General features: G+C 44.4%; 1 protein-coding gene across 2 annotated transcripts in view; it reads left to right on the top strand.

The window, feature by feature from the left end:
* The first annotated feature begins 2323 nt into the window (after positions 1 to 2323).
* Positions 2324 to 25087, top strand: part of HIP1 (huntingtin interacting protein 1) — a 70288-nt gene continuing 47524 nt past the window's right edge. Inside the window, exon 1 of one of the 2 annotated variants that reach the window (XM_060268461.1) lies at positions 2324 to 2422. Coding sequence is in view for 1 of the 2 variants with exons in the window: in XM_035139067.2 (XP_034994958.2) it covers positions 2580 to 2618 (39 nt within the window). In the remaining variant the exon portion in view is untranslated. Of the gene's footprint in view, positions 2423 to 2446; positions 2619 to 25087 lie in introns of those variants that run through there. The other variant, XM_035139067.2, reaches the window with a different exon arrangement.

Here is a 25087-nt window from a genome sequence, read left to right as displayed (position 1 = left end):
ATTATTATTATTATTATTATTATTATTATTATTATCATGTTTTTGGGAGAGATTGCATTGCATGGGGTTGAACTAGAAGATGACTCATGTCCCTCCCAGCCCTACAGTTCTATGAGGTTGGAAGGATTGTGAGGATTGTTGTTGTTGTTTAGTCGTTTAGTCGTGTCCGACTCTTCGTGACCCCATGGACCAGAGCACGCCAGGCACTCCTGTCTTCCACTGCCTCCCACAGTTTGGTCAAACTCATGTTGGTAGCTTCAAGAACACTGTCCAACCATCTCGTCCTCTGTCGTCCCCTTCTCCTTGTGCCCTCCATCTTTCCCAACATCAGGGTCTTTTCCAGGGAGTCTTCTCTTCTCATGAGGTGGCCAAAGTATTGGAGCCTCAGCTTCATGATCTGTCCTTCCAGTGAGCACTCAGGGCTGATTTCCTTCAGAATGGATAGGTTTGATCTTCTTGCAGCCCATGGGACTCTCAGGAGTCTCCTCCAGCACCATAATTCAAAGGATAGGGTATCCCTACAAAGGTGTCCCATCTAGAACAGGTAAAGTTGTCCTATGCAAGGACTTATGGGGTCAGGGCTGCCCAGGTAGCCACCAAGCGATCTGGCCTGCCATTCTGAATGTGCCCGCCTCCCCCATTCCTCTGGGGGCTTGCAACAGTTCCATTATTCATCTTTTGCTTTGTGGAGAGCCGGCTGCGGCTGCATCAAGTCCATTAGCCCCATCTGGAAGAGACCCCGAATGGGAGGGGGCAGCTTTCCAGCAAGTGAATTAGAGAAGGACAAGGTGACGAGGCAGCAAAGTGGCAGTGGGGAAGGGGGGAGGGCACCACCCTTGGGGGGTTCTCTCAGATGCTTCTGTGCTAACTGGAGGCAGAGCTTGCTGCAGTTAGGGAGGGGGAGGGAGCAGAAGGTAGCATCACTTCCAGCTTCACCTCATGCCAGATGCTGCATCTCCACCGGGTATGTTGAGGGTTAAGCTCTGGCAGGCCTGCACACCAGGAACGGTGTTGCAGCAATAACAGAAAGATGTCAGCTGTGCTGGAAAAAGCCAGCTCCATCGGACCTCAACTGCTAGCTGGGGGCAGCTATGCCATCAGAGGGAGAGATGGCAACCAGGAGGCTTGGTTCCATCACCTTTGCCAAAAGCCCAGCTCCATCAGGCATCTCCTGTCCCTGCCCTGCCAGCTGCTCAGTATAAGAACAGCTGTTTTAAGAATTGGTGCCTGAGTTTCATTCCTCCCCCTGCTTCCTTCCTTGTCGTTGTGCTTTTTAAGATTGTAAGCCAGAGAGAAGAGCCAGCCTTGTTTTAATTGATTGCATGTAACCTATTCTGGGAGCCTTCTGGCTGAAGAGTGGGATGCAAATACAGTATTCTAAATAAATAAATGACAAATTTGTTTTATTTCTTTATTATTTCCTAAAATCTGTACACTGCTTGACTGCAAAAAGCCTTAGGAGCTGCCAGCCAGTACTATACTTATTTCTGTTTCTTTTTCTTTTTTGTAAAGCAGCCAGCTCTTCTCAGTAAGTATAAATATAGTTTTATTCCTATTACAGTATTATTACTTTGTGCCCCCACACCTCTGTGCTGGGGGGGGGGGTTGCTCACACTGCCCTAAATCTGGTGCAGCTGAGGATGTGTTTTTAGTTTATTGTGGTTTTAATTTTCTGACTGTTTTAATTGATTTTACTAATAATTCTATTTTTTTTGGTAAACCCTTTTTTGCAGTTAAATTTCATAAAAGAAATGCAACATATTTCCATATTATAGCATTAATATTTAATTGAATTTCCCTGCACTGAGTCATTTTGGAAGCCAGCCACATCTTAAAAAGAGGATTGCGAATTAACACAGTATTATTAATAATGATTATGGGATTAATAACGATTATGGGATTATAATAATTAACACAGCTGAGACAGGCCACCTGTCGTAGCCCCACAAATGTGTTTCTGGACTCCACAGCTCCCTTCATCACTATCCCTAACCACTGGACCATGATGCCTGGGGTTGAGGGGAGTTGGAGCCCAGCAACAACCTCTGGAGGTCCGCACGCTCCCCACCCCTGCATGGAGGCAACCAGGCGCCGTCCAGATGTTTTGGACTACAACTCCCATCAGCCCTAGCGAGTGCGGTGGGCGGGAACTGCAGCAGTGGCCGATGGGAGTCGCAGTCCTGACCGTTCGGAAGGCAGCAAACTTTGTAGAAGGGCGGTGGCCGGCGCAGGTGGAGGAAACGGGTGGAGCCTAGAGAAGCATCCAATCGCAGAAGCGTTTTCTTGATTTCTCCCTCCTTTAGGCGGGGCTGCCGCGGAGACGCCCGAGGGATGCTCCCTTTCCGTCGGCGAGAGAAGGAAACGGGCGGGAAAGAAAGACCCTCCCTTTTTGTCTCGAGGCCCAATCGCGGCGCCTCGGGCGGTGAGTGGCAGCCGCCGCGGACCAACGGGTGGCGTCCCTTTCAGAAGGGTGGCCGGGGCCTCCTTCGCTTCTGTCCAGGCCGCCGCGGGGCGCTCGGGGGGCTCCTTCAGGCGCGTCGCCCGTCCGCTTCCCGAGGCCTCCGGGAGCTATCGGCGGGATGGTGGACGCCGAGCGGGACGCCTTCGAGAGGGGGCAGGTACCCTCCCGTGGGGCAGGGCGGGCGGGTCAGTGGGCGGAGAGGGGCAGCGGAGCCAGGGGAGGAGAAGGAGGGGGCGCCCCAGGATCTCCCCTGGCGAATACCCAGCCCTTCTCAGGCTCAGCCCTTTATGTTGCTGGTGTGTGTATTTTCCGCTCCCCCCCCTCTTTTTTGTGCTTACCGAGGTGACTCGAAGCTTAAAAATTTTAACGTTGAAACTGGTGGGCATCCAGTGATGCTGAAATGTGGGGAGGATTCGGGCCAGAGAAAAATCATTTCCACAGTTAAACTGTGGAACTCTCTCCCACGGGAGGCAGTGACTGGCCAGCTTTAAAAAGAAGTTCGGGCAAGTTCATTGAAGAAAGGCCTCGCCAAAGGCTACTAGCCACAGTGCCCAGGCTCTGCCTCGACAGCCAGCCAGAAGCAGTAGTTGTTATTATAGTTATCAATTAATTAATTAATTAATAATTACGTGTATTAGCTGCTTTTCGTTTACCAAAGTAACACAAAGTGACCTTCAGTTTTTTATTGTTGTTATTACCTGCACCCCTCCGCACCCTAAGTCCACAGTGCGGGTTACAGCAATTGAAATGCATTCCTAAAAACTGTTTAAAAGAAGTTAAAATTACAGTGGATGGGTAGGTCCTTAAAATATACACCTTAAGTGTCAGAAGCCAGGGCAAAGAGGTGCAAATTCGGCATCCTCCAGAATCTATGTAATGAACATATAAACAAACAAACACACGCATTAGAACCAGGATAAAATAAAATAAAAACAACTCATATACTGTACACGACTTCATACACACTTACTTCCCCCTCCCCACAAGTGCTGTTGGAATGCATATAAATAAATAATCAGGCATGTACATCTTTTAAATAGTCATACTGTAGTAGGAAAAAGATGGAACAGTAACCCTAATCCACCCATTAAGAACACGCGTACAAAAAATCCAAACTAAAACTGCTAGCAGAAGAAATAGGGAAGAGGAGCAAGTAAGCTCTAACAATACCTTAAGCAGGAACAGATTCAAAAGCTTGTTTTTACTGTATATATATATATATATACGTATAAGGAAGTTTTTGAGTGCTGTTGGAATGCAAAGAAAAAGGAAGATGGCCTAACCACAGAAAAAAGTTGTCACGTTCAGTGTTTACAATATCACTTGAACCCCCTTGTAATTGACCAAAGTAAAAACATAACAAAACCCAGATCATCCATCAGCCTTGACTTCAACACTAATTGTTTTGCATATGTGATCATCCTTTTGGGGCGTGGGGCTCAGCCCCCTGTCTAAGAGCCCTGCAACTGGATCAAACCAAAGGGGATCCATCTAGTCCAGCATCCTGTTCTCACAGAGGCGAACTAGGTGTTCCAATGTGAAGCCCGCAAGCAGGAACTGAGTGTAACAAGACTTTCCTCACTTCTGAATCACAGAAACTAGCATTCAGAAGCATGTCGGTAGTTTTCTTTAGCAGAGATAGAAAATAGCCATTGTTGCCAGTAGCTGTTGATAGGCTTCCTCTCCATGAACATATCTAATCCTCTTTTTTAAAGTCATCCAAGTAGGTGGCCATCACTGTGTCTTGTGGGAGCAAATTCCATAAAGAAGTTTTCACTCCTCTGCAAACAACCACAGAGATCCCATGATGGACCACACCATGTGTAGCACCCATCATCCCTTTCCTCTGGCTATGCTGCCTGGGCTAATGGTGGTTAGGAGTTGGCTGGAATATCCAACATTTTGCATTTAAAACTAAGTTAAAACTATAGGTGTGTCCATAAGGAAGAGGATGATCCTTCAGGTAATTTGGTCCCAAACCATTGGGACCTGAATTGTGAAACCAGTACTTTATATGGAGCCCTGAAATGCACTATAGACCAGTATGGGCATTTAAAATCCAATGCTTAAACCAGGGATCCCCAAACTAAGGCCCGGGGGCCGGATGCGGCCCAATCGCCTTCTAAATCCGGCCTGCGGACAGTCCGGGAATCAGCATGTTTTTACATGAGTAGAATGTGTTCTTTTATTTAAAATGCATCTCTGGGTTATTTGTGGGGCCTGCCTGGTGTTTTTACATGAGTAGAATGTGTGCTTTTATTTAAAATGCATCTCTGGGTTATTTGTGGGGCATAGGAATTCATTTATATATTTTTTCAAAATATAGTCCGGCCCCCCACAAGGTCTGGGGGACAGTGGACCGGCCCCCTGATGAAAAAGTTTGCTGACCCCTGGCTTATACAGTATAATTAGGCCAGGCATCCCCAAACTTCAGCCCTCCAGATGTTTTGGTCTACAATTCCCATCCCCCCTACCACTGGTCCTGTTAGCTAGGGATCATGGGAGTTGTAGGCTAAAACATCTGGAGGGCCGCAGTTTGGGGATGCCTGAATTAGACTGACAGCTTTCTGCCAGAGATTTGGCTGTGCTGTATAACAAACCAATAGGAGTTCAGAATGTCACTTGCTCTCTACTTCTCTAGGTTGTGGAGGGGGACCGTGCATTGTTTCTTGGTTTGACAGAGAGCTGGGAGCAGTTCTTTGCTGTGTCAATTGGACTCTCATGACATGGCAAATGGAATCAGACGCTAATCAGTTTCCTTGTAGCTGCTTCTTGCAGCTGCTGTTGCACTAAGAATGATCTGTTTTACTACATGTTTGCCCTGAGCAGCCTAATCTGAACAAGATAAGAATAGAATGTAAGTAAATAAATAAATAAGTAAATAACCAAACCAACAGGAAGAGAAAGGGATAGAAGGGTAATTCGTTTATATGGAGACATGTCCTTTCAGCAAAACCGTAAGGCACCTGTGATACAAACTCAACACTATCTGTCTGAATAGATTATACCAGCATCGAAATTGCAATGTGTGCCCCATTTAACTTGAAATTATCCAGTATGTGAGTTCAGTATGTGAGTTTAGCACCTTTAAAATTCAAACAGGCTGCCCCCACCCAAAGGAGGCAATACTGACAGGAATCAAATTTTCTTCTGAGCGATAAGCTGTTCTGATATTGATTTGTTTTGTTAGATTATTTGGGTTTGCTTTGCGAAATAATACCATAAATGTTAAATGGAGTATAAACAAATAATCTTGCGAGGACCTGGAAGAATTGTTCTGGTTGTGAGGTGGCAGGGTTGGATAGGTTTTTTAAAAAAATTCCTAGATAACATGATCAAACTTCTACAAAGCATCTCAAGTTGTCTGCTCTTTTAAGCTGCGTCAGTCTCTGCTCTGTAGATGAAGGTGTGAAATGGAAGTGAAAGGTTTGAGAGAACAAATGGCTTCCTACAGGCTACAGGCATCTTGTTGACTACTGTGAAAACAGGATGCTGGACTAGCTGGGCCACTGGCCTGAATCAGCTGAAGGGCTATTCTTAGGTTCAGGAAGGGAAGCCTGGGTGCTGAAATACTTACTGTTGTACTGTTGGATATCTCAGGGAGAGAGCCCTCCCAACACAAGGAAGGGATGGAGATGGGTATCTTATTAAATTAATGTTCCCGTTGTAAAACACAGCAGCCCAGGGAAATAGAAACTACAGCTCTGTCTTGGTGAAGTTCTACATATCACTTTGTAGTTAACCTCAGAGTATCCAAAGTTAAGGTGAGAACACATGTTGGACTAGATGAGCCTCTAGTCTGATCCAGCAAGGATCTTACTTTCTTGCAGGAGCAGGGGACAAATCTGGGAGATTTTTTGTTTGTGATATGGCTCGTCTTCCTGAGCATTTTGGTGTATGATATGCTGTTGTTGCAATATGTTTGAGGATTTCTGAGCCATCTTGACTAGTCTAAAAAAAGAAAGAAAGAAAAGGGGAAGACTTTTTAGGGCTTCCTAGCAAAAGGAAAAAAAACACCTTAAAAACCTTTCTTAAAACCCTTTGCTTTCTGGCCTCCTACAAGGATGAAAAGAAGGGAAATTTACAGTAAGTCCAACTTTCCATTTATACAATCTAGGGATTTGGCATTTTCCACAAGGGAAGTGCATATATGTGTTCTATTGCTTATTGTACTTTGCCTTATCTTTTTATTTCGTGTTTTGTGTCAGCAGCAGGCAAATGCTTACAGAGCAAATAAATAATGGTTGTGGGGAGGTAGATAAAGGAAGACCAGCTTCAGTCCACTGATGGCCTCCAGCTAAAGGTGACAAACTAACAGAGACTAGAGAGAAGACAGCAGCTAGGCAGAAAATTGAAAGTGACCTTGCTGCTTCCCAGTGGAAAGTGAAAGGTTATTTGGCTGTGGTGCGAAGGTGAAGGGAGAGGGCTTTATGTAGTTGCTATTCTTTTCCTTCCTTTAGGTAAGAGAGTATTTGGAGTTATCTCCTGAAAAGAGTATGATAGTTATGAAATCCATATTGCCCTTCCTTTTTCACACAGGTCTCTTCTCCCCCCGCCCACTCCAATTCTGGGTGGTATGCCAAGTCCTAATAGGCTTTCTGTTAAATGAAAGAGGCTCAGCCAAAAGAGATGCAACTGTGTGGCTTGCTTTTCTTCCTTTGCACAACTTCAGATTCCATCTTCAGCTATCACGTGGAGGAAATCAGCTACAGAAAACTGCAGAAACTGCCTGTCTTCCTAGAAATTAGTACAAACCCTGCACCTGCAAATAAGAGGCTGACCAAAGTTATTGTAAGGTGTATCAGAAGGTTCTTGGTCATTTGCTGTTTCTTCATTTTCTGTTTTCTGACACTTGGTTCCTATAGCTAGACAGCATTACATTTACAATACTGAGTGCAGTGATGACTGGGAAAGAGAGTTAGCTGGAAGTCCCACGTATTCAAGGCACGTGTCCTGCAGCACGTGATTAATTCTGACACCCGCAAAACGTTCTTCTTTTTCACCAGGGTGCCTGCCAATTGGTAAATGTCCTAGATCAGCCATCCCCAAACTGCGGCCCTCCAGATGTTTTGGCCTACAACTCCCATGATCCCTAGCTAAGAGGACCAGTGGTCAGGGATGATGGGAATTATAATCCAAAGCATCTGGAGGGCTGAAGTTTGGGGATGCCTGTTCTAGATAGAGCAAGCAACCCTTGGAAGGTTAAATAACAGACAGGGCAAAGTGCCCAGCTTGGCTTCTATGTCCTGATTTTGTCCACCTCACCTACCACATCTGCCCATAGGAAACAATGCCGGTGAACCAGTGAATGATCCATGCAGTGGGACAACTGAATTTCTACCTAGCATGGCGGGGACTGTATATGAAACACTGAGGATGAGAAACAAGGTGGCAGGAAGATGGAACAGGATTGCAAAGGACATGTGGGGATGGTGGTAGATGCAAAGCACAAGCAGTGAAGAGACTCCCCAAATGCTAGGAAATCTGTTCACCAGTGAGAATGGATAAATGCACCCGGGAGACCAGTGCTTAGAATTCTGTGAGATACAAAGGCAGATGTGGCTTTTATCCAGAAAATGTCACATTAGCTTATCTGAAACTCCATTTTTCAGATATAGAAGCATTGCATGCCCCTTCCTATCCAGCTAACGAAAGGACTTGATGAAATATTAAATACTGTTCTCTTGCAGGAAACACATGGCATATAGAAGGAAAGAGCCAATCGTGCACATATGTGAACTAAAAAGCCCACGAGTAACCTGCTTCATTCATTGTCTGGATACACCACTTTGAAACGTTGGTGATTAAGCTGTTAAAAAATAGCTGAAAGAAATAAACAAGACTTTTATTAAGAAATTTGTATACTGCCCTTTGCCAAAAGGACACAGGTTAGTTTTCAACCTACTAACACCAGAACTTCAAATAATTATTTAAATAAAACTCATAATAAAAACAGCAGTGTCAAACTATTTATATGTTATGTCCGCCACTGCTCCCCTCGCCCAAAAGCCTGCTAGAAAAGCAGGCCATTGTAATAATGGTGGTGGCACACCTAACAGGCATTTGCATCACCATCACTGACTAAAAAGTGTATCAGTGAAGAAAAGACATGGGTTATGGCAAGTTTGGCTATTCTGGAAATGGGCAGAAAATGGACTGGCCTTGAGCAGTCGCCGTTGATTCTAAGTAACTCAGGTGAAGGGAACTTAAAGCAGATTTGCTCAGTGTGTCCTACAGTTGACATGCTGTTGTGTGGCTGCTGTCATTCAGACTTTACCACGGCAAGGCAACTCTCTTAGGAATAGTCTGGCAATTGGAATGTTATTGCTGGGGGGTGGTTATGCTGCTTTTGTGTATATTTGTGTCATTTGGCTCCCCAGATGTAGCGTCCTTGCTGAAGGTAGTGTATAATAAGCCACTGAGTGGGCAGGCATGTAGAGTCCCCCCCCACAAACTGACACTTGTCATATGTGAGATAATTGGTAGGGGAAAGGCTTGAGGACAAGGTGGCTTGCTTGTGGATGCTTGAGGCACATCAGTTCATGCTGACCCCTGGGAAACCTGGAAAGGCGATGGAAAACTGGTTCTCTTTAGAAGGTGTTATGTTTTCCAGTATTTGAAGAGATGTACTTGGAGAAGGAAAGGATTTCAGATACAAACGGAAATTAAAAGCACAGCAAGTTCTTGGGCATCATATCTGTTTTAAGTCATTCTGCAAAGACCATAGCACTTGTGTGATCTCACTGTGTGGTGGGACAGACACTATATGGAAGAAGGAGAAGCCCACACATACAAACAAGGCAAACTGAACGAAGGAATCTCTCCTGCCCTGTTGTATCACAATAGAAATCAAAACAGTTAAGTAAGTTTGCTTTCCACAGGTAATATGAGCAAAGCTGAATGGTAGTAGAAAATGTTAATTTTCCTTGAGACACAGTGCATTGTAGCCAATGAAGTTCTACTCCGAGTAGGTCTAATTTAGTGGACCAAATTTAGTCATGTCCATTCAGTGGGTCTTAGAACTTAGTTGGTTGCACCCAATATATACTTCTAATAATGTCCTGGAGAGCTGGTTGCTCATTGCTTCTTATTTGCTCTTAGGTACATTACAGTATTCCTGGCTCGTGCCTTGTATGAGCCCCTTGCCAATTCAGCACTGCAAGGGCCATGCATGGATTAAACAGGATTTGTTAGTTTTATCTAAATACTGACTTACTAATAAAAGCATTAAAACCCTAAACCACCTGCTCTTTACTCCTTTTTGAAATTTGAGCCATCCACCAGTTTTGCTAAGAAGTTAAATTTGTACACAGGAAACTGGGTTCTCTGAAATTGCCGCAGTGTTGCTATATATAAAAATATATCTCTGTTCTGAACAGCTATTTAAAGAATTGACATCAGTACATACAGACCAAAAAAAGCAAGTGCTTTTGTCATTGGTAGGTGATAACATGGGAAGAAGCCAGAAGCATGCCCATTTTTCCAGTTTGGCTACTGTGGGATTTACCGTCTTAAACTGGTGTGGGGAGCCTTTTTTAACCTGTGGGCCACTTTCCCTTCTGGCCTCATGCCAGTGGTGGGTGGGGCCACAGAGGCAAATGAATGTACAGTGGTGCCTCGCTTAACGAATGCCCTGTCAGATGAAATTTTCGCTTAAAGAAAGGATTTTTCTAGTGGAGGTTGCCTCGCTAGACGAATTCGTTTTACGAAAAATTCGTCTAGCGAATCGCGGTTTCCCATAGGAATGCATTGAAATTCAATTAATGTGTTCCTATGGGCAAAAAAAATATTCCAAAAAATTGAATGCATTCCTATGGGATTTGCTAGACGAATTTTTCGTTATAAGAATAGACCCGTGGAACTAATTAAATTCGTCTAGTGAGGCACCACTGTAGAAGAAGTTCTCTTTGTCTAGTAAACTAGCTTCTACACACATTCACACATCCCTCTGTATTCTCCATGTAGGCAAGCAAGAGGCACTATCAGAATTCAGTGACATATTTCACCCAGACAAAATCACTTGGTGTGAAGTGTGACCATTGGCAAGTTCTGAGGGACAGATAGTCTGAAGGACTGCATTTGGCTCCTAGTCTTGAGGTTCCCCACCCCACCCCTGCTCTAAAGAGCTGTGTGGATCTGGCATAAGGTGCTAAATTGTTTTGTTGTTTAGTCGTGTCCGACTCTTCATGACCCCATGGACCAGAGCACGCCAGGCACTCCTGTCTTCCACTGCCTCCCGCAGTTTGGTTACAGGTAGGTAGCCGTGTTGGTCTGGATCGAAGTAAAAATAAAAAAATTCCTTCAGTAGCACCTTAAAGACCAACTAAGTTTTTATTTTGGTATGAGCTTTCGTGTGCATGCACAGGACAAGGTATCTGAAGAAGTGTGCATGCACACGAAAGCTCATACCAAAATAAAAACTTAGTTGGTCTTTAAGGTGCTACTGAAGGAATTTTTTTATTTTTCCCGCAGTTTGGTTAGACTCATGTCCGTAGCTTCGGGGACACTGTCCAGCCATCTCGTCCTCTGTCGTCCCCTTCTCCTTGGGCCCTCAAGCTAAATACCTATGCTTAATTTCATGGGAAGAGTTTCCCCCACAAATCTGACTATTCTTGCAAGTGCTGGGCCAGGCCAAGCAATTTGATCTATGAGATTATGGACCATAAAAATTGCCCTGCAGGCTCATCCATCCAGCTTTGCATTATGTATTTTATTTGTAACCAGTTAGAAGCTTGGTGGAAGCTCACAAAGAAGGCGACATGGTGAGAGCATTCTCTCTTGATGTGGAGGTTGCACTTTGGCTGTCATATCTTGACACCATTGGAAGCCTTCCCCTTTGCATATGCATATTTTTGTAAAAGCACTTCATTGTAACATCCTTCAGGGTATGTTCAGTAAATTGAGGCTTACCCAAGCCTATGAAGCGCTATTCCTTAATCTCAGGATATGCATGCTTTCCTGCTTTCTATTGCACAAATTGGTGTTGAAGAAATATGGTGAATGAAGCAGGATGCATTTAATGGATCAAATATGTCACCTTGCAGTATCCTAGGGAATTGGGAGCCACAGATGTGCAGATGAACTCCATTGTTCACTTGTTATTAAAGTGTGGAATCGTAATTAATCTCTTTAGTTACTGGAGTACTCCCTGTTCTGCTTCCAGTACTGGGTACTGACTTCAGAGATTGGTGGATGTTAGGAACTGGTCATGTTTGTATACCTGATTATCGTCTTCCAAAGCAACTACTCTATTCCGAACTTAAAAATGGAAAGCGTAATGCTGGTTGTCAACAAAAGAGGTAAGGCAAATCTTTAAAAATGTAGTATAAACACTGACAATTGGGAAACACTGGCTTGCTAGTGCTCCAGTTGGAGAACAACCTTTACCAAAGGTGTCATGGACTTTGAAGATGCTTAAACTGAGGACAAGAGGGAGAAACGTGCTAAGGGGAAGGCACGCTTGGCAAACCCTCACCATGATCAACTTCCACCCAGAAACACCCACTGTGGAAGGATGTGTGGATCCAGAATTGGCCTCCACAGTCACTTACGGACTCACTGTTAAGACTGTGTTCATTGAAGACAATCTTACTTGGCTACAAGTTGATTGCCAAAGAAGACAACATTGGTTGACAGAGGTGCAAGCACACATCCTCTGAAACAAGATGCATTGTGAGGGGGACTCTACATAATAGTCAATTTCTTATCCTGACTTTTGCTGGACTGTGTATTTTTAGTGCTCTTCTCACAGCAGTTTGTGAATAGTTTAGCTTTGAGTTCAGCATTCTTTTCCACACATTTCAAGCCCCGAGTACCCAGCAAAGGAACCAATTGAAATGTTCTTAATTTGGATGCTGAAGGACAGAGCCACAGATGAATGACAAGAATAAGATGTTTGAGGGGAAGGCTTCAGAACAAGGGTGGGGGAGGGAGTTGAGCTTGAAGCTCTGATTCCTCCAAAGGTGAAAGAGGGAAGGCATTAATGTGGTCTTCATTAGTGGACTAGTCAGAAGCCTAGTTAATGGGCTTTGACTGCAGGAGGGAGCCTCCCTTTAGGCTGTAGATTTGAGCAACTGCAGTTTGGAGAATGAAACAGGCTGAGGCCATTACTGTGGGAAATGAAGGCAGCTTAGATTCTGCTGGGGCTGGATTTGTCATCTATGTTGGAGTTATGCAGTTGAACTGTGTCTCTCACTGCCTATAAAGATCCCTTTCCGCATAAGGAGAGCTAGTTAATATGTGTGTGCTCTTTCTGGTCTGGTTACGTTTGCTGTAGCTGGGAATGATGGCTTCTGTGAACTCAGGTGGAAATGTCCACTGGGCTTGGGTAATGTCCTGTTGAACATGGGGTGGGAAGTACATTCCTGGGGGTGCTGTATGTGTGATATTGCTTGCATTGGCCACCGACCCCAGTGAACAACAGGAGGTCTGAGGTGATTCAGTAGAGCAGGCACATCCAATAGTTAGATCGTGATCTACCGGCAGATCACTGGACGCCTATGGTAGATCACTGGCTCGCCCAAAGAAGCCCAACAAGTTTGGCTCCCCTTAAAAAAGCTCAAAATGTTTGCCCTGCACCCCCAAAAACGGGGCTTTCCCCCTCCCTAAAAAAAGCTCAGCAACTTTGACCTGAACCCCAAAGAAACGGGTCTTTCACCTTCCTCAAAAAAAGCTCAACAACTTTGATCTGAACCCAAAAAAAGGGGGTAGGTCACAGGTGACTGCCAGTCTCTTGGAAGTTGGCCACCCCTGCAGTAGAGCAAGTCTCTTCATCGCTTCATCCTGCCTCTTCCACAAATGTGCCTGTGCCCTGTCAGAAGGTGGGCCACCCAAGGCCAACACTTGCTTCTGCTTAGGTATACAAAATATGAATTTGTTAGGCTGTCTGCAAAGGGAAAGAGAGGATTTTGGTGCAGAAAACAGTTTGGGGGAAGGAAACAAGAGCTAGCTCGGTTGTTTGGATAGGTTCTGAGTGATGCTGTCTGATTGTGCAGGCCTGTTAAGACTTAAGTGAAAAGGCAGCTGAGATGAACCTTAAGCATAGAGGGTCAGCAGTACCAACCCCACAGTGGCATTCTCATTTCCTATCCCTCAGGGTCCCTTCCCAGCATGCTGATTTCACAGCCTGGTGCTTGCTTTTGCAGGATGACCTAATTCCTTTGTAGTGAAGAGGCTGCATCCCCTGAAAGACCAAGCTGTAAGCTGCTCTGCAAATAGCTCCATTATTCTGGCAGCTGGTGTAGGCAGCTATCAATTCCTGCACGGCAGAAGATGGCATATTAAATATTTACCATACAGAAATGACGCAACTGGCAACAAACAAAGGATCTATTAGGGGGTTGGGAATCTGCTCTGGGGTTTGGGAAAGCAACTTCCTCTCATTTAAAAAGTGTTTGTACTGCAGTTGTGAGCAGCTCCGTGCTCTCAAAAGAAAGGGCAACATTTATTTGGTTTTTACCTACTCTACTCAGAGTGGCTTGAAAACAGTGAGACTTGTAAAAATTCAGTTCTGGAAAAGCTGATTAACTGCACCTAAAAGGCAGCCTGGACCTTGGCAACTAGCAGCTCACACTCTTTGCCTTGAGAGGGTTCATTGCTTAATGGCCATGATGGCCTCGGGGCATGAGTAGCTGTGGTTACTGGCACATTGTCTAGATGGCTGCAAATTAGAAGTTTACCGTACTCAGGATACATGCAAATGCTTAATCTGTGGCTCAGGGTAGTTGTGTCCATTGGGAATAGTGATTGTACTTGCTTTCCTTACTGCTTCATTTAACGTTGAAATGATTTTATTTTTTTCTCTTGTGAGTCCATATATTGATGTTTTGTGGTGAATGTGACTGCTTGGAACAGGTGTCACTGCAGCCAACTTGATAATTACACACAGACAATTTATAGGCCGTGTGTGAGGGGTGCATAAGACAAATCTTTCTCTTGCTTTCCTTGTGGCATCTGAATGTTTCCTTTATGTGTTTTAGAGGATTGGCTGGTGATGATCATAGTATGAGTTCTTAAGCTAACAGTTCTAAATTTAGACACCTTGGTTTTTTCCAGTCTGCCCACAGCCCAAATCCATGATGTTGCCTGCCACATGGAGCCAAAACTGGCACTGCTTCTGCCAAAAATTGTGGTGGGCTGCTGGAAATTTGAAAAACATATGGCTCTGAATCATATGGGAAATGTCTTTGTCCAAGATAGTGGGACTGTTAAACCTTGGCCCTTGTCAGAGGATCTCCCTCCTTAAGGAGCTGTTCATACCCTGGGAGGTGAGAGTGGATAGTGGGAGCTATCCAGTGGAGTCTTTCTGTGACATTGGCCTACTAGAAGTCACTTGTACCACAGCATGTCTTACAGGCGGCTTCACTGACAGCATCCTTTGTTCTTTCATAATTAGACTTTGTTAAGGACCTTTTCCCTCCCTTGAACATGCTACAGAACATGGTACTTCTTTTCTGAATAGCTGTTAATGTGTCGTGATAATTTGAGTAAGCCCCTGTGCAGGTGTTGCAATCATCTTCTCTTCCATCCACAAACTTCCTCTTGTTTATTTGTGCCATTCTGCTTTTCACCAGTAGAAGGCAATAAGTGATTGCTGATGATGATCCCAGGTTGAGGAGGGCCAGATCATCCTGAACTCTGGGGTTTTCTGGAATGGCAAAAGAACATAGGGAATTGGGGCTCAAAAGTAGTAAGTTGGGAGCAACTGGTAATCCTGAAACTCATGAAGACACATAGGCTGTCATTGGGGTGGGGGGGCAGGAAAGCTCCTGGTGTGCTTGGTATGAAACATCTTCTTTACACTGTCCAACTTCCCCAGCTTATGATCCACTGTGTTCATATTAGTTTAGATTTCCTTTTTTTTTTGCTGTACCATCCAGAAGGGCTCCTAGCGCTTGTATGGTAGCTGTGTTTCTTGAAAGCAGAAATGAGCGCTAGGGAAGGGGAATCATGCAAATTAAACATGTAAATATTATTAAATGATAACTAGTTTGTTTTTTAATAAAGTGGATATGAGTACATATTAGCCCATCCTTGTATTTAATGACTTGCATGGCAGCCACAGGCAACAAGGAATTGCATTCAGGCTGGCTGAGGAAGGAGGGACCCAGCATAGAAACCCAAAATATTCACAGTGCGCACTGAAGAGGAATAGTTGTTTTTCAGCGATTCACTGGTGACTTATGATTTACATCTTCAGGGTGAAGCATCTGTCTAGAGTCTTGGGGGGTTCCAGAGGCAAGCCTAGCAGAGTCCTTTCTGGATTTCCACTGCTGTTTGAGAGTAAATATTGATCAGGCTCACTCTGAAAACAGCTTTGTCAAACACCTGTGTTCTGCAGGGTGCTGTTGGGTTAGCTGCCCTGAGAGATGTGATTGCTGTGGCATCAGCCTAGATAAGTGCTTCACAAACTTTTTGAAGTGGAACCTACCTGCAAACTTACTGAACCTTTCAGGACCCACTTGTAAACCATCAATGCCTTTCATCAATGCCTTTCATCAATGCCTTTCAAGCCTTCGACAACCCTTTCTTTTAAAAGGGTCTCAACAGTAATGGTGTGCTAGTGGTCAAAGCCCCTGGAACAAAAGCCCCTCATTATGCAACCCACCCAGGAATACTTTGGGACTTTCAGATTAAGAAGCACTGCCCTGGACTCCCAGCACTGCTGATGGGAAGATAGTATGTTAACCTACTTCTACACAGATGCATCCTAATTCACAGTAATCCGTTCCTCATACCAGTTGTGTTGGCTTGTTATCCTGCCAGAGAAGTTGTGTTCAGAGACTCCTATCAGCAGTTGTGCAATTAAACTGCTATCCAGCTGAATACAGACCACTGCCCATGTACAGAAGCCTGCCAGGAATTGCTAACCTGCCTGAGATGAACAGTGGGGGAGGGGGTTTAGCACCAGTTGTTGCTGCTGATAACAAAATGTCCCTTCACTGGGTATCTGCCTTTCACAGCAGTTTTTGGGGTTTTCAACCTGTGGATTCATGTGCTTGTGGCATGCTCAGACTTGTGTGGTTTTAAGCAGCTGTTCTTTCAGAATGGTGTTAGTCTTCTGCAACAGTAGCTCTGTAGTGTGGAGCACTTCTGTTCAGAGTTCCAGAGAATCCATACTCCTCCCCCAAACTTGGTTTTCCCTTTTTTTCACCTCCTAATAGTCAGCCTGAAGCTGAGGCTCCAATACTTTGGCCACCTCATGAGAAGAGAAGACTCCCTGGAAAAGACCCTGATGTTGGGAAAGATGGGCACAAGGAGAAGGGGACGACAGAGGACGGGATGGTTGGACAGTGTTCTCTAAGCTACGAACATGAGTTTGACCAAGCTGCGGGAGGCAGTGGAAGACAGGAGTGCCTGGCATGCTCTGGTCCATGGGGTCACGAAGAGTCGGACACGACTAAATGACTAAACAACAAAAATGGTCAGCCAGCCATGTCTCCACTGAGCATGTCTAGTCCTCATTGAGCACCTTTTGTTTTTCCTCACCCAACCTTGGTCTCTGTTTTGGATGGGGGTGAACAACAACACTCTTGTGCCCAGTTCTGTCTACATTGAAATCTTTCATTTCTCTATTGGTTTCTGTGTGCAGCTCACTTCCTTGGGAACATGTTATAGTAGTGAATGAATGAATAATTTATTACGGTCAGTTTTTTAGTATGATCCAGAAAACGACCTGTCCAGACAACGTGATGGTTCTTTCTGTGATTTTTAGATGTCTGTGCCTCTTCCTCTCTTTCCAGCAACGCCCTTCCATTCCCCCTCCCATCTGGCTGTCAGTTTTCTTTCCCACTCAGCCAGTCAACATTCCATGCTCTTTAATTCTTATTGGACTATATCTGAGGTTTTCCTCAGTTTTTATCCCTGCAAGGGTTTTTGAGTAACTGCCGATCTTCAGTTTGCCAATCCTTCCCTGTTGTGTGTTCTGGGATGCCATTTTCGTCTACAGCACAACATAGACTTGAATCAGAAACTGAAGATCCATTTTTGATGGTGCTAATGCTGATCTAGTTTTTAAACAATTCTCTGTCTGCTGGTCGCCACTCATTTAGTGATCTCTCAAGAATCGAAGAATGCATCTTGTTACTCTTTGGACCTGTGGTTTCTAAAAGTCATGTTTATTGCAATCTCTGAAAAACTAGCTCATATGTTACATTCTGCCAGGGGCAATGTAGACCCCTCTAACTTTGCTTCTGTTTGGGAGCTCTTTGTGATTTATATGGTCAAACAATCTCATGGCTGGCACAATCCTACTAAATATAATTTTGTTTGGCAACATGTATGAATTCTTGACATATTTTGCATTAATATGATCCTTGTTTCCAACCATGGAATATAGTTTGTGCTATTCAGGCTTTTAAAGTTTTATTTTTTTATTATCTTGTATTTTTACTCTTGCCTTTATGATGGTTTCTGTTATGTATTTTAGGTTGGTGTCTTGTTTGTCATACTGTATTTGAAAATCTCATTAAAAAGTTATGTAAAGGAAACAAAATAGAGGCAATGATGTACTTGGAGAGGATCCATATTGGGGAAATTTGCCGGTACTGAGAGGCAAAGGGTGTGACTGCGTGTTTCTTCCCTAAGCTGCTGTCCGATGACTTCCTGTTTTTGTTATTCGTAAGCAGAGCTGTGCCCCTTCTGTACATTTCGGACTAGGTAGTTTTAAATCTAAGAAAAAGGTTGGATGACAGGAAAGGAGTGCTGCAGCCACTGGTAAGAGGAGGGAGGTTACCCTTGGCAATTCAGTGCTTGGATGCTGTCAAGTGGGCAGCCGCAGAGGTTACAAGAACAAAGTTTCCTTTATAAGCTGATCTCTGCCTCTTGCTTCCTCAGATGACCTAGCGCTCCTTCAGAACATCTCCTCCTCGCCAGCTGAGAGGAGGTCTGCTTTTTCCTTACTCAAGGTGTGTCTTGAGAAAAAAATGCAACACAGAAGCATCTGTAGAGAAAAGTGTTGGACAGCCTCCAGCTTTGCTTCCTTCATTTTTGCAAAGATTTATGACAGATAAAACATGTCAAGTGTAGTCTTTCTGAAAAATGGTAAAGGAAAAGCTTCAGCTGTGAAGTTTGGAGTATGCAAAATTTATGCTCTGCACACTCAAACAGAGGTGTTTGTTTTTTTGTTGTGCTGTGACATGCAATATCCTATTTGAAGTTTCCTTGAGCTTTGGCTGTGTGAATCTGCTTGGCAAAAGCCCACCCTTCTTTATTGTCTGTCTCTTCATAGGTCTTTCCCAAGGGGAGCAATCAGGAGTGAAATGAGCTGGCCTTCTGAAAGAGGCTCACTAATGATGGGGAAGGTCAAAACCCTTGCCATGTGGCAGCTTCCCAAGAAACCTGCTCAGGATCATGGAAGGGCCGGGGGCCTACAGCATGTTTGGGTGTGCATCCAAGCAGTGACTACTTTTTTTGCTATTGTATCAGAATTTTTATGTTCTGTATAAATATCTCAAAGTTTTTAAACCTGCCAAATACCGCTAACTTTAATATCAGTTTAACTGAGGTGTTTGATTGGAAATTGGAAATGTCACATTTAGTTCTCGATCCAGTGTGTTGCAGGGTTGAAGTCCCCGCTGGGCCATGAAGCTGACTGGGTGACCTTGGGCCAGTCACTGTCTTCTTTTGGCCTAACCTACCTCACAGAGTTGTTGTGGACATTAATTGAGGAGGGGGAGGACCACCTTGAGCTCCTTGGACAAAAGGGCAGGACATAAATGCAATAAATAATGATTCATAACAATAAATTGAATATAGCACACTTACAGTGCAATGTAATGCATGTTTACTCAGAAATGCATTTCCTTGGTAAATGTCTTTAGCATCGGTGTCATTCCATGTTGAGTGATTCAGGAACTTTTATCTTACCATGTTATATTGCTTTCCGTTTCAGTTTTCTAAACGTAGTAAAATGGAAGGTCCCATATCTCAGTTTTTAATTTTTTATTTCATCCCATTTTTGAGTTATGAGGGTTTTAAAAAAAATTAAAATGACAATTTTAGTCTTGCCAGACTACGCAATAAATTTAAACACAGCCCAGAATTGAGATATTCCAAAACTAAAAATACCAATCTCTTCAGAACTTCATGAGTTTAATATGATATGGCACATGATGGACTTTTAGATTTAAACTATTAGATTTGTTCTGATCATTTAACAAGTGTACGGAATTTTAAGATAATTGGACGACATATAGTAAAAAAAATCATCAAAAATTGTACCACTTGATATGGAACGACCCATTGCAGCCTTAAATTGTTATAAGCAAAAATATTCAAAGCTTTACTTAAAAATTATTTTTATTGCAATTCTTGTATATGATTCTACCATTCATTGTCAGCCTTCTTCAAACTGGTGCCCTTCAGATGTTTCAGATTACAATTCCCATCAACCTCAGCCAGCTCTGCTTTGGGTGGGAATGGGTTTAGGAAATTACTAGTTCAAATTGCATTCATTCCACCCTCGCTTCAGTTTCCTGTGTATTTGTTTTCGTTGTTTCTCAGACATGTTATATGTTGTTAACCCAGGACAATGGTCAGTGAGGTCGTGCCTTAAGATCTATGCATGCGCAGTGGTGTTAGGAGGTTTTTATGCTGCATTCGTTGTGACATATTTGAATGAAATGTTGTATCCCACTGTGAGAACCTTCAGGTTGAAGGTGGGTTATAAATAGCACTACGACTATGTAGCCCAGTAAGCTGTGACATGCACCTTCTTCAGGAGAGTCAGGAAATATTCCTGATTCCAGAATTGGAACTCCTTGGCCTTTCTTCCTGTGAAGAATTGCTTCTGCCTAGCTGCATTGCCCAGTTGAAATCTGCATGAATCAACTAACAGAGGAAACCCTATCCTGAGGCCATTAGTATGTTACTTATTTCTTAGAAATGCAGTGCCTGTTTGTTCTCAATATGCACATCGTCCTGCAAGCTCTGCTCCTGTTCAGATCTCCGGAAGGGGAGTCATAAGTATAGAGTGTGAGCTTTGTTTTCTCCAAAGAGCACTCAGTATCTTGCCATGGCTTCCTAGTGATGTCTGCTCTCCTTGGCCTGGGTGTCCCAGTCCAGCCTGTTGCCTCTGGCGGTATCCTGTGCTTCCGGAGACAGCTAAGCTCCCCTTAAGTTTCAGGGATTTCATGAATATTAATAAAGACATTTGCTCTAATCCTATTAGGGAGGGAAGAGGAATGGCAACAAATTGATCTCTGAGGGACAGAATGGTGAATTCATGCTAAGCTCTCGTCCCAGTTGGGGAGGGAAGCCAAATTAATATGCTGTCCTGTAATGATGCATTGTGAAATGTAAAGGCTCATCATGACAGCTCCCATAGACACACCCCCAAAGACAATAACAAAAATGCAGGCAGCTATGTTGATCTGTTATTTATTTTATATTACACACCAACAGAATAAAAATAATAATAATAATTTATTATTTATACCCCACCCATATGGCTGGGTTTCCCCAGCCACTCTGAGCGGCTTCCAACAGAAGTATTAAAATACAATAATTTATTAAACATTAAAAGCTTCCCTAAATAGGGCTGCAGTCTGGTAGTTGTTTTTCTCTTTGACATCTGGTGGGAAGGCGTTCCACAGGGCGGGTGCCACTGTCAAGAAGGCCCTCTGCCTGGTTCCCTGCAACTTGACTTCTCGCAACGAGGGAACTGCCAGAAGGCCCTCGGCACTGGACCTCGGTGTCTGGGCAGAACGATGGAGGTGGAGACGCTCCTTCAGGTATACTGGACCGAGGCCGTTTAGGGCTTTAAAGGTCAGCACCAACACTTTGAATTGTGCTCGGAAACATACTGGGAGCCAATGCAGGTCTTTCAAGTCCGGTGTTATGTGGTCTCGGCGGCCGCTCCCAGTCACCAGTCTAGCTGCTGCATTCTGGATTAATTGTAGTTTCCGGGTCACCTTCAAAGGTAGCCCCACATAGAGCGCATCACAAGAGTCCAAGCAAGAGATAACTAGAGCATGCACCACTCTGGTGAGACAGTTCACGGACAGGTAGGGTCTCAGCCTGCATACCAGATGGAGCTGATAAACAGCTGCCCTGGATACAGAATTAACCTGCGCCTCCATGGACAGCTGTGAGTCCAAAATTACTCCCAGGCTGCGCATCTGGTCCTTCAGGGGCACAGTTACCCCATTCAGGACCAGGGAGTCCTCCACACCTGCCTGCCTCCTGTCCCCCACAAACAGTACTTCTGTCTTGTCAGGATTCAACCTCAATCTGTTAGCCGCCATCCATCCTCCAACCGCCTCCAGACACTCAGCATAATACACAATGTGCTTGGATCAACTGACAGTGATCAAATAGTAAACTGGCAAAGTAGTAGTTAGTATGTTGGGTGTTGGCTGGGAAGCACCGGATTCACAGCCCTGATTAGCTGGCTTTGGACCGGGCTCTGAGTCCACACGTGTTCCTGGCCAAACCCTGGCAGGGTCCCCAAACAGCCTCCCTTCTACCAAAACAGCAGCCTCTTGTGCATTCACACAAGTCCTCTTAACCACCCTGTGGTAGCTGGAAGGGCACATACTTCCACCCACCCACTTCCCTTTTCTGATAGCGGGCCTCAAATCTGTTTCAGATGCCTCTAGCCCACATCTCCCATATTTTGTATCAACTAGGAATGTGCTTGCAGGTTGGCTGGAAAAACATATCCAAACATCTCAGGCTTTCTTTCCTCATAGCTAAGTAACCACATTTGTACTCTGGAGCCATTTTTGAGGCTAGCTTGAGTTCTAGCATCTCGTTTTGGTGCAGAAAGCATTGGACCAGTGCCTGGCGCCAAAGAAAGTGTGTTGCAAGGAGCACTAACTAGACCGGCCATCTCCTGCTAGTGGAATGGAAGGTTTCAGAATAAATCTTCTTGGCTGCCCTACTTAACACAAATCACTGGCTCACACCATGACCCCCCCCACACTTCCCCATGTCTCTTGCTTGATGCTCTGTATCAACCAATCTAGAGGGGGGAACTGGTGCTCTGCTTATAAATCTGAAGCAGTGAAATGGTGTGGAAGAAGAGAAGTACCAGCATTTGCCTATGATTTCTTTGCTTTCTGTCGCCTCTTCACTTAATATTTTCCAAAGAAATTGTCCAAGCAGGCATCTGGATTAGGCATTGCCGTCTTTGCAATGATCCTGTGCAAAGCTTGCCTCGTGGCTGCTTGACAAGAACAGCCTGGGCAAATGGAGACTAAAAATAGCCAGATCAATAATTACAGCATGAGACCTCTGCCTCCATTCCTCCTTCCTTGAAAAAAAAAGAGAGAGGCAATATGTATATTTCACAGAGCAAGTGAGGCAGATTCCTGTAATGCTCTCCTAACCTTAGGCTGGGCTCATTGCCCACACTCCCTAGCACAGAGAGAAGGGCACCCAGTGCTCTTCATCCTGGGTTGCACAAATTGATTCTAGGCCCCAGTGATTTACCCCTTTCAGGAATTTTCAGCATCTGTAAAGCAAATGAAACTCAGTGCTCAACCCCATTATTGCCATAGATGGGGGTTTTTTTTTGGGGGGGGACGCTTGTAAGCTATGTAGTCCAACCCACTGCATGATGCAGGAAGCTGCCTAGCCTCAACTTCCATGTGAACTCTCTTAAAGTATTTCAAGTGCTATCATATTCTTGCCCCCCCCCAGCCACCATTTTCTCCAGGATAAACATTACCAGTCCCTTAATTGCAGACAGCATCATCCTCTGACTTATTGTTTATATGGACAGCACCATCAGTGTCTAAAAGTGGTTATTGTGAAAATGGGATGTGGGGGGAAGAGCTATACCAGCTCTGGTCATATCCAGACTACTGCAATGTGCTTAGAATGGGACTACCAGCTTGTCTGCAATTGTTTTCATATAAATTGTTTTATTGCTTGTAGGTTTGCCATGCTGAGCTCTTTTGTAATGAAGGGCAGGATATGAATAGTAGTAGTAGTAGTAATAAATAACATAATCAACAGCAAGTGGTGCAGAATGCAGCAGACTATTTGCTTGTTGGGACCAGGCAATTGCAGCATATAACATGAACTGTGTATTGGCAGTGCGGGTTGCCCATTTGCTTCAAAGCTCAGTTTAATGTTCTAGATATTTTAATCTCCTCAATGCTGCTCAATCAGGTTATTTTCAGGGTCACCTGCATCTGTATCAAATCTGCCTTAAAATCAACCTCGAAGGCCCTGCTGGTGGGCTTGCCATCAGAAACTGTTGGATCGATGGGTGTTAAAGATGGTGGATGCTTGCTTTTGTCACCCTTTCCCTCAGTGTCCTGACACTGATGACTTTTAAATGGGCCCAGAATACTGTTTTTTGTCCTAAACTGATTTTACTTGATTCCTTGGCAGTTTTGCATTTAACAGCTGCTTTTTTAAAAAAATCTATTTAATGGTTTTCTGCTTGTTTTCCTATTTTTTATACTGGTACGGTACTGCTTTACTACTGCTTTTAAAAACATCTCTAGATGTCTGATATATTGTGGTTTTATGATTTACAAGTAAGCTATGAATTAATTTTTTTGTTTTAATGTGTTGTGAGCTGCCTTGGGCAGGTTAATCCCCAAAAAGGTGACCTTTAAATATCAGAATGAATTGAGAGACTGCATATTGTGAGTTGAGATGCAGAAGCCAAGGGTTAGATGAGCAGGCCCATTGAAATGAATGAACCCAACTTAGCAATGTCCATTATTTTTGATGAGTTTACTCTGAGTAGGGCTAGCATGGGATGCAACCCCACGTGCTAAATGAGCAAAGCCGATGAGTGGAGGCTTCTCTGCTTTCTCCAACTCACCCGCTAGTTATTTGTGCGCTTGGCATGAGTTCCTCCTAGGAAGCCCTGACCGTGATGTGCAGGGTGCTGTCCTTTTTCTTCACCAAAGAGTTGCGAGCCCATCTGTCCTGAGAATGATGCAGTGAACTTCAATTGCTGGAGAGAACAGATGTGCTGAAGGAGGAGGAGCTGCTTGGGGAAGGGCTGTGAGGGGAACGGGAGGACTGGCAGCTCTTCACTGAGTTGTTGTTATGCAGCTGCTGCTTCTCTTTGTCATCTGAGCCAGGATAGAATTGCTTGAGGGCAGAGGGCACTTCCTTGCCTCCACAGTTGGTCCAAACCTTCCTCACCCACCTACACTCCCAAGGCTGTATGGTGGCAGGAGAAAGCTGTGAGGCAGCTGCAGCATGAAAATGTGAGCCTGTAGGGACCTCTTCTCTCTGTTCCTCTTGTGACCCTTTCACCACTGCTCTGACTGACTACTTCCTCTCCCTAGGTTCATCTTTTTCATTACTTTTTCCATTTCCCTAGCTCAGAAAAACCTGGATCTCGGTGTTTGGTCCTCCCCCTCTTCTTGGTCCTCAGATCTCTGCATGTGGTTCTGCATCTGTGGCCTCACAGAGCTGCCAGAGGGTGCCCAGCCAGAACGTTTGCCCTTTTGAAATCTGGTATAGCCCTCTTTTGTTGCCACCTGAAAACAGAGGCATTGGGAGAAAAAAGCAATTGACACAGAAGAGGCTTTCCGTAGACTTTTGGGGAAGTGCCTGTGGTCTTCACTAATAAGTGTACTGCTCAATATTATTTGTTTGTTCCTCCTTAGTGAGACTGAATCCACCAGACATGGATGCTGTACCAGGTAATAG

The sequence above is a fragment of the Zootoca vivipara genome, chromosome 15 (genome assembly GCF_963506605.1).
Source record: "Zootoca vivipara chromosome 15, rZooViv1.1, whole genome shotgun sequence".
NCBI lineage: Eukaryota > Metazoa > Chordata > Lepidosauria > Squamata > Lacertidae > Zootoca > Zootoca vivipara.
The sequence above is the reverse complement of the archived record's forward strand: the minus strand, read 5'-3'. Positions and strand labels throughout refer to the sequence as shown.